Genomic DNA, 10,574 nt, shown 5'->3' on the forward strand with positions numbered 1-10,574 from the left:
TAAGATCCAAGCTCGGACCGGTCTCGGCATGGATCGGTTTTTCAAGGGTAGTGTAAATGGGGTAATTTTTGTCAGAGAACCAAGCCACAACTGAACCGTGCCTAGCACTATAGTTCAACTAGATTTAGCGTGGTTCGGTTGTGTCTCGCATGGTCCAGTTCAGTTGCGTTACATCAATTAGCAACAGGGAGGGATCTATAAAGTGTGCTTGTGCAAAAATTCAGGGAAAAGTCCCTGAAATGCCTAAAGTGGGTTTAATATAATGATGCTCGACACGTCCTTTTGGTAAGAAGGTCTTCATGTGTGGGAAACTTTGTCTATTTCCGAAATGCACTTTTAATGTCAGATACTAATGTTGAATAACAGGTTCTGGCTAACAGTCATTTTTCTCATTCCGTATATAATCTAAAGGTTTTCTATAGGACACTTGTGCGCGGTCATGTTGGAACTGGGCCTGATCCAAATACATACGTTTTGAATAGTAGGTAAAATAATCACTCTAATTTTTTAATGTAGTCGTACATTACAATAAAATGTGTCCTTTGCTTAACCCATTCCTTAGGGAACAGTGAACAGCTTGCAGCACCCAGGGAGAATTGTGGGGTTAGAGATCTTCCTAGGAAGCCCAATGTGACAGTTTGAGGTTTTAATCAGTGAGTTTTGCAGCTTTTCTCATAGGCTGTCTTACTAGGATGAAACTCCAATACAGGACCTTTAGATGTATCACTATGTGGCAGCATAAAGGGTTTATTATATTAGAATTAAAGTGTCAAGCCAAACTCCTGAACAGATGTAACCTACCATAAAAACTTTACATTTGACACAATACAGTCTGATTAACACCATTTTCTTGGCAACTGCCAACAGAAAAACATGATTAACTACTCCAGAGAATGTAAATGTTCCCCTCTTGTTATAAAATCCAACCAAGGCTCTCTGACCCATTGCTCCATTATTCATGTGAAATCACAAAAAGAATTGTTTGAGGACCAAAAAAATGTCACAACTAGTTTAACTGCACAGGTTGAATCTTATCCTGAGAATGACCCATTATTTCTTTAAGCTCTGTAGACCCGGATAAAGCCCATGGGCTGGGTTTAATCCATCTGTGGAAATGGGGGTGGTAGGAATACCGAAATGCAGGGATTTAAAGATGTAACCCTATACTTCTGCTCTATTTCTTGCATATTTCCAAAAAACAAACTTACATACTTATTTTCACCAGACATATTTAAAAAGTTGACCGCCAAAGCTTGCGGCTTAGCGTTTTACCTCCTTCAGTTTCCAGTCACATTCCCATCTCACCTACTCGCGCAAACCTTAAATCCATTTTGCTTTGGAGTCATCTGTTTCCAGGCAAAATGGGATGAAACGGCTTCATTCTGTCGTCAAACTCCCGGTCCTTTAAATGGCACGTGAGAGTAAATGCTATTTGGGCTGTTTCATTTTACCTAATCCTTATATAACCGCTGGAATGCTGACCTACTTCTAAGAAAAAGGAGGATGCCTCTGATTGTGGCATCCATTTATGAAAACGTTTTAAAAAACCCAGGTGAGGAGCTCTTTCTATGGTGACCATTACTGACCCATAGGAACTAAATGAGTGCCTCATTTAAAGTATTCCCTACATTTTTCTCAGCTTAATGTAATAAATAATATAATTTATCCAAAGCACTGCTTTTTCTTCTTCATTTAATTACATTTCTTAGAGCAGCAGTTTAAATAAATGAAATCTGAACCAAATTTGTTGTTTTTTTCTCTCCCATTTTGGTGTAATGCAGGAAATGTTAAATGGAAATGCTTACAGCGAACATATGCGTTCAGCACTGGGTTAGTAAGAGCCAGCAGGAGCTGGCAGCCACCCATGATGGTGGGAAGAGCAGGATGAGGTGAAAGCACGATTTTCTCTTTAGTTCCACTTGAATAACTACAGAGAATGTGTCGTTGACAATGAACGACCTGATTTGTATTCACATGATGCACTGAAAGCACAGTGAGTGTAGTAACCTACTTTTGATGCCAAGAATCAAACGATTTAAAAAAAAAAAGTCTAGGCTTCTCAACAACTGTTTATTTTTTTTATTTTTTATTCTTTTATCAGATTCTCTTATTTGGGAAAATTCACAAAAAAATAAATAAAGTTACTTAACAATCAAGGCAGTTAAATGGTTTCCAGTTTGGCCCAGATTATTGCACAGAAAAACTTAATTTAGGTTCAGTGACACTGTCTTCAGCTTCCAGAATATGGAGTGAATTTTGTTCCATTATTGTTGCAAGCAAAAAAAAAAAAACAAAAAAAAAACATGTTTTGTAAATAAAATTAAAAAAAACACTGCAATCGAGAAAAGAAACTTTGAAAATGTTTTTTAACTTAAAAAAGGCTCTGATAGTAAACTGTCAGATTTTATATTTTCAAATTTTATTGTCTTGATTTTTGTATTTTTATTTTTTTCTTGAAATTCCTGTTTTTCAAATTTTGTTTTACAAATCACACTCCCTTCACTTCAAAGCAAAAACAAACACTCGCTCTTGACAAATAAAAATGTTGCTAACATCCATGCAGCCCAATAGTAACGTATCTTCTCTCCTCACTCCATAAAAACCCGCTTCCATAAAACGCAACTTGAAAAGAAAGCAATTTATAAAACTAGTAAATTGAAAAATAAATAAAGAACGTAAAATATAAAATCAGTAAAATAAATTCAGAGTAAAAACTTTTGCAGCAAAACCAGCAAAGTTTCTCTCTAAACCCTTTTTTGATTCAAATGTTTTTCAAAGTTACATATCTGGATTGAATTTTCTTCAAATTTCAATTTACAAAATATCTTCTTTGCTTGCAAAAATAGTGGAACAAATACCACTCCGTAGCGGCAATGATATATATTTTTCATCCATCATGAGCTACCAGCCTTTCAAATGATAATTTTTCATTGATATATAGAATAAAGTAATTTATCTTAAAAGCCCTTTTCCTCCAAGCTGTGAGAATATTTGGAAATGATTGTGTTCAGAAGTCATATCTAATCTTAGCTGAGCTTTGTTACAGAGATTTGTAACTACTCCACCTTAAACATGTTTTGGTCAATGCTGAGTTCAAATCCTTCGCATAAATTACTCTTACATCAAGAAATAATCACACACTGAAAGGTTTGGGAAAATCCACTCATTAATTTCAGTGATATAGAGAAACGATTTAATGTTATATACTTTCATGGATCTTTAAATACTTGCACTGTGAGCATTAATACATCCTGTGTCAAAGCTTTCCACCTCTCACAGCAATACCCCCTACAAGCCTTCTGAAAGCATCTTTGGCAGTTTCACACATCTATAGACTGTAATTTAAGCCCACCCTTCCTTTAGAACGTCTTTCATTTCCTAACAGCTCTGACCAGCTTCCCTGTCTGGATGAATGATGCTGCCACCACCATGCCTCACTGTTGTTAATCTAGGCTAGTGTGCAGCGTTAGCTTTCCTTCCCACATAAATTAGCAATCCTGCTACACAGCACAGCACATGTTTGAGGGTTTTTGTATTTGTTCCTCTATGCTTACTCATTGATATGACTCTGTAAAACCTTCTTGTTTCTCTGCTGTGGCTAAGTACTTGGCTTTTGGGAGGTACACTGCCATTTAGTGGCTGGAAGTTTAAGAGTGATATAAAGACAATGGAATAGATATTTGCCTTTAAATGTGTTTTATATTTCAGATCCATTCAGCTGTATTTGGACATACCGTCCAATGAAATATCCTGGTATTGCTATTTTAAATCGATACAAATATCATCCTATGAAATATCCGGTATTAGTATTCGCCCACCAGGCAAGTGCAATGATCGCAAAAAAAAAAATTATTTATCACTCAAAATGACTTTAAAATCACTGACATTCGCTGAAAACGACCCACAAGCATTGCCGAGAATGTGTTTTGTACACATTCTCGCGTGATTTGAAAAAGCCGTGTGATTTTCCGCTAGATGGCGCAATTTTTCTCTCCTTGGGGAGAGAATTCTGCAGAGCAGCAGCTGGATGATGAATTTAATCTATACTATAATACACCCTAGATTAAAAATGATCAGTCAGGGATTAGGAAAATAATAATAACTGTATGTGCACAGTGTAAATATTTCTATCATATGGCAGTCTTCTGTACAGTGGTCATACATTAAAAAATGTTCATTACATTTTTTTCTCTTAGACATTGGAGTGGTGCATTCAAATGTTATAGAGCTAAACATGTTAAATTGGTGAGTAGTAGTAGTGTAAGTTTTTAACCTGTAAAGTTTTTCTTAGGTTTTTAACATTAAAATTTAGATTTTTCCAAGCACACAACAGTTTAAAGCAAAGTTTAGTTTGAAAAGAATGTGCAGGAAGGATTGAAAAGCATGTTAACACGGTAATGTAGACTTGAGTTCAATATCTGACGCATGCATATGCACACCAGGAACCTGGAGACTTACTGAATTACAAAAAAACATTTAAAAAACAAAAATATTTCATTGATATGGGCAAATGAAATGTGAAAGCCACTTGCCCAAAGGGCAAGTGGTAAAAATCCTTAACGTCAACCCCTGGTAGCCTGACTCAAACCCCAAACAACGTGGATGCCAAAATAACTAAGCGATCAATATCATCTGATGAACATATACAGAGGTTTGTTTTTTTATCTATACATTCAATATCGCAATAAAGTGATAATATCGTGTCGTGACCTAAGTATCGTCACGTGTATCATATTGCAACACCCATGCCAATATGCACCTCTACTGTTATATATAGGTTATATTGGTCTATCGAAAAAAATCTTTTAAATAGGTAGGGTTTAAGAAGAATAAATTTTCCTATTAATTACATTATATAGTCAATCTTAGAGAAAAGAGATGGCTGTAGAGTTCTATTCTGAAATTTAGCTTTTTTTCATGTTTGTTTTTTAAAGGAAAGCAAGTTTCACAGCCTCTTACTAATTTAAAACTGAAGTTTAATAACAGTATTCTGTTATTTTCAGGTTATAAAATGTATAAAGTGTTTGCGCTATTCTTTGAAGAACTATTAATGCATGCGAGAACTGAGACAGCCAATGGAAAGGAAAGGCTGGGTTAAAGTCGTTAACGAAATGACAGAATTTTTTCTTTGTTCAAGCCTTATTTTAGGTCATCATTTAGTCTATTACTGGTGATAACGGCAGCATCATTATTCCATTTCTGCTTGCACAAACTAACTCCAGTGAAAACTTTTGCCATGCCGTGTTTTAACCATCAGCATATGAGAATGGTGATTTGATTAATAAAGCTGAACTTTGCATAGTATGATCATTTTTATTCTCAAGCCTGAAATAAACAGAAGTATTTTGAATTTGTTCACCCACTCAGAAATATATTTAAAGATATAAATAATTAAATACAGGGGCTGGTAAGTAATGAAAAAATTCTACTTAAGAAAGAGTAGCACTACTTCATCATACTTTTACTCAATTAAGACTAAACTTATTTAATATTTCACAAAATGATGTAAAATTGAACAGATTATTAACTGATATGCAAAATCTGGGGTCTGTTTATTTCTACTCTTTCAAACAGTGGATGAAGCAGCCAGACATTTTATTCAAGTAACAGTAGTTATACTTTATCATACTTCCACTCAAGTAGAATTAAAAAGTACTACTCAGGAAGTATTTTTATTCTTTTTATTTAACACTTTACAGGGCAAATTACAGTTATTGATCACTTGCATCCCCCTTACAAATGGAGTCCCCCCCGTCCGTCACTGAGGTCTAGAAGCACAAGATCTATATCTAGCCATTCAGCAAAGATACCGCTACATGGCTGTACATCTCATTTTGGCATTTGACCAAATAGATGAGCCCTTGAATGATTTATTACCTACTGTAAATTAAGTTGAAAAAAAAGTTAAGTCAATAAAAAAAAAAAGATAAAAAGCCACTTGAAAAGTTAAAAGGTTAATAAGCCTCTAAGGTTATGTTGTATCTTAAAAAAATGTGTTTCTTTCACTCTCAGAGGGTTTTCATTCATTTCTTATAGAAGCACTTATTTTTCTTAATATATTCAGGCAAGTTGGCGTTTCTTTTTATTACATTTACATTAATTTTTGCCATCAAAATATCCATATTTTTCAATGTTACAAAAGTAATATAGTATAGTCCTGGATTCCAATAACACATTAGAAAAATGATCTTAAAAGTAGTGAAAATGTCTTAAAATAAGTGTATTTACCCTTAATTTGAGTAGGTAAATAAGGAGCATTTTTATCCTTAAATTCAGATTATTTGGCATTATGCACTTGAAATAGGAGAATGTATTTTTCCCTTATTTTAAATGTAATTATTCTGGTTCCATTGGCAAAGTGTCTCACTTACCTACTCAATTTAAGAAAATATAAACTTATTTTACGAAAAATTTACTTACTTAGATTTTAGTTATTTGCTCTTTGTTTGAAAGTTATATATTTAAAGTCTTTCACTGAGTGCCCTATAAAGGGTTAATTGAACTAAATTTAAGTGAGTAAATTAAACTAGTTGATATCCACCTCTGTTTAAGTGTGGGAAAAAATATGGTAGAAGTATGTTTCAGCTCATTGCTACATATAATCAAAAATGATACTGATTTATTAGTTTATAACATCACATATTTTCTGCACATTTTCCTCCAGCATTCCTTCGTGCCCTGGCTGTTTCGTGAGGAAGTCTTTTCGTGCCTGACATTCCAGCATCCTGATCCAGCTGCTCTCCCCACCGTCTGTCTCCCCCTGCTGGGCAACCGAGGCATCGCTGCTCTACTGATCCACTGACCCACTTTTCATTAAGGAAGCCCTGCACGGTTAAACGGGAAATATCGCCTCGTGAAAACACGTGACTGTGGGGTTGCTAAGCTCCTGTCAGGGCAGTTTGTTTGTTTTATGATTATTTCTGACGGTTAACGCGTATTGAATATGGCGGAGATTTTCGGGGGGAAAATGCTTCATCAGAGCGGAATAGAGATAAAAGCAGTAAATCCGGTCCACGCGCGTGCTTGGCGGAGACGCGCACGTCTCGCGGACGTTAAATAAAACGATGTTGGGGCTCGCGACTAATTAAACAGGACAAAAATGGCAAAACCTGTTAGTTTAAAGTGGTTAACTTAATCTATACATTATATGCAGATTATCGGGATGTATATTAAATGTTAAAACGTGTATTTAAATATATATAAAGCAACATTTAAGGAAAATATAAGACAATTGTTGTGTATGAGGGCAAAAAATGCAGAAAAAAAGAGGATGAATGTATAAATAATAAAAGGTCTGGGTGTGAGAGCTTACCTGCCGGGTTGTCCGGGGTGCCGCCGGAGCCCCCGGCCGACATGCCTGCGGGCTGGAAGCGGTGAGAGGCTACGGAGCGCCGCCGCGCATGTGGAGCCACCAGCTGTTGGAGTTTAAAGCATAGAGGAGGCGCTGGGAAGGAGGGAGCTACAGATAGTCGGGGTGTTGTATAATTGACTTCATTTTTTTTTCTTTATCCCCCCCTCACCCTCCTCCTTCTCGCGTTGCTATTTTTTTCTTTACAAAGAAGGCGGTGTGTGGAGGGGGGGAGAAACGTGAGTGATGTGTCGCGTGAGAGGAACACCCTTTTTCTATAGAGGGCAAGGATGAAGGATAGAGTTCACTCTGCTCCTCAGGTTCATTCATAAAGATTCTTTTTATAGGGAACGCCGGATTATTTATAATCTCTGGGAACACCTCTATATTCTCGCTGCATTGGGGTTTAAATAGTCTGAGAGGAAACAGGCACGTCAGAGCCGGTGAAATCATTTTTGATTCATGCCGAGTAGTGTCGGGTCACCCGCAACGGAGTGAAGGAAAGAAACTATGGCAAGCCGTTTAACATAAATTCAGTTTCGTCTGACAATATTTAATTACATTCCATATATCTTAAAATACATTTTGAGGCGTTGCCAGAAAGTTTTTATAAGGGTGGCCAGGGAATAACCAGATAGCCACCAAAACTTTATGGTTCAACAGGAAAATTAAAGAGCAAAACATCCATAATTTCAAAATAAAGACAAAATATACTTTCCCACAGCTTTTGCTAAAAACAAAAAAAAAATAGGTGAATATATTCAAACATCCGTGCTATAGTGGATAAAACTCTTTCAGGTTTAGGTTTGGGGCTAATCTTGGGCGATCTTTTCCATTGTCATTATTTACCTACTTTTAACAGTAATCATTCTGCATAAAATTGATATTTACAAGTACTATTATCTACATCAATTGATTATTTAATACGTTTTTATTAAAATAGTTATTTATCTATGATTTCGCTGAAGACTCCTAGATGACTTTTTCTCTACCCCATAAAACACAAAATCTATTTCTGCTTTAATTCTGTACTTATCTTTAATGTTACTACATTGATGTGTATAATTAACCACAGTGTGTTTTTGTTGTCATGTAATTGTTAATATTTAAAAAAGTAAAATGTTTTGAATATTCCACTTGAGAGTATTACTGTTGCCACCATCTGTATTAGAGGGAGATAAATGGTAGGGGTGGCCACCCCTGGCCCCCCATCTAGCTCGGCCCCTGGACTAGACAAAACCACATTTTGACTATTTTTGACTAATTTAAGATATCTTAGAAAGATTTATTTATTATTTTGTCATTTTATATACACAAGTGTATACAAAAATAAATTGTGTTTAAAACAGCTCTAGACAATTTCATTTTTTAAAGTGCAGCCTTGAAAATAGTTATAAATACATTTAAAAAATAGTAATATTAAATAATAAACGTATGACTGTATATTTACAGGTCTACATTTTTTTTAGCTATTTATTTATTTATTATTATTATTTATCTATTAACATTCTGATTAGGAAGAATAATAATTCAAGATATTAAATTACCTTTTGACAAGTCAAAATTCTTCAAAATTACTTTATGAGTAGTCGTAATTTAATTGTAGATATCTGAAATGTGCATTTCAGATAGTCAGTGATTCATTCTACATATCTTAAATTGAAGTCTCCATACAAGTTAATGGTAAATCTGACGTCATTTCGACTAGTCAGAATGCAATTAGAGATATCTCGAATAGGTATTTTGACTAGTCAAAATATAATTAGAGATATCTTAAATTGTTAAAACGTCTAGTCATAAAACAATTTGAGATATCTTGAATGTAAAGGCGGTACAACCGAATTTATGATAAAATGGCTTGCCATCCTCCCCACCGTTCACGTTTTGGTGACCTCAATCAGAGCCCCGAGCTCGTCACCGAGCTGACGTTGCCGCGAGCTTCCTCGGTTTCCTCTCAAAAAAAGATGTGTGAAGCGAGGTCTCACTCTGTCCTTTTTTTTCTAATACCAGATATTTTTCTCTGCAGGTGCTAAAGAACTGGAGCCTTCTTTGTTCTGACACCTTTTAATGATACAAAGAAATGAAAGCTCCTCATTCTACTCTTAAATTTACAAAAGTCAATCATAAGATAGAACATGAATATGTGATTTTGTTGCTATTTAATAAAAACACACATATATAATATATATATATATATATATATATATATATATATATATATATATATATATATATATATATATATATATATGTATATATGAGTTGAACAATATACACACTCAACTGTGGTCCTTGTTTAATCTTGTGTTAATTATATCCCTTCAAATTTTTTTATGCTGTCGTTGATTTTTTTGGACTACATGTGAGCGATGAGAAAATTTATTTATAAGAGATAAAACATATTTTGAGCTAAAATAATTATCTTGAAGCAGCACTGAATCTACAAGAAAAAATGACGCAATGTATGTGAATATTTTTAATCAGTTTGCTTTTTATGTTATGCCTGGTCAAATAAAGCAAATAAGCCAATACTAAACATGAATAATCAACACATTACAACTCTAAATTGATTCAAATAAAAGTAGACACATTAAAAGTCGATTATTATTGTGTGTTTTTGTGAAAACATTCAATACGGGGAAATTTGTAGGACAACGGATTGGGAAAATACTAAAGGAGTGATACATCTCTCCTAAGATAAACGATCTATGATGCTCACCTACATAGTGTTATTCGAGACCTTTGCACGAGACTTTACATAAGAAAGAAGGCTGCACGTGCCAGCGGGAAACGTGCTGACCTATATATTATATAACTGGAGGGTCACGTGGCGGCAGACTCATTAACCCATTTATAAAGCGTCTGTGGAGAAAGTGTGGCGTTTCCACGCAATTCAGCAAACCATCAATGACCAAGAAACACAGAAACTAAGCCATTATGCCTTTTTCTGTTATAAGGTATTGATGTTAGGAGTGATTAATTGAGCTACTACTTATGGGTCAACGACTGATAAATAATTAACTTTATAATTGATATGCTCATGTCATAAATAAAGCAGCTTGAAACTGCTTGTATGCAAGTAATGTGGAAAAACCCACTGACAAATGCTTTCTGCATTATCAGAACAAATCAGTCCTTTTACTGTTCCTATATTTACAACCAGCCCTTAAAACCCAAAAAAAAAAAAAAAAAAAAAAATATATATATATATATATATATATATATA

General features: G+C 34.7%; 1 protein-coding gene across 2 annotated transcripts in view; it reads right to left on the reverse strand.

The window, feature by feature from the left end:
- The window catches only part of LOC107087089 (aryl hydrocarbon receptor nuclear translocator-like protein 2), a 26,508-nt gene extending 19,000 nt beyond the window's left edge, over positions 1-7,508 (reverse strand). For both annotated transcript variants that reach the window (XM_015378458.1, XM_015378457.1), the window contains exon 1: positions 7,313-7,508. In XM_015378458.1, coding sequence (XP_015233944.1) covers positions 7,313-7,355 — 43 coding nt within the window. In that variant the 5' untranslated portion in view covers positions 7,356-7,508. The remainder of the gene's footprint in view (positions 1-7,312) is intronic.
- Positions 7,509-10,574: the final 3,066 nt, after the last annotated feature.

This window comes from Cyprinodon variegatus, unplaced genomic scaffold (assembly GCF_000732505.1).
Source record: "Cyprinodon variegatus isolate N-32 unplaced genomic scaffold, C_variegatus-1.0 Scaffold172, whole genome shotgun sequence".
In the NCBI taxonomy this organism is placed as follows: domain Eukaryota; kingdom Metazoa; phylum Chordata; class Actinopteri; order Cyprinodontiformes; family Cyprinodontidae; genus Cyprinodon; species Cyprinodon variegatus.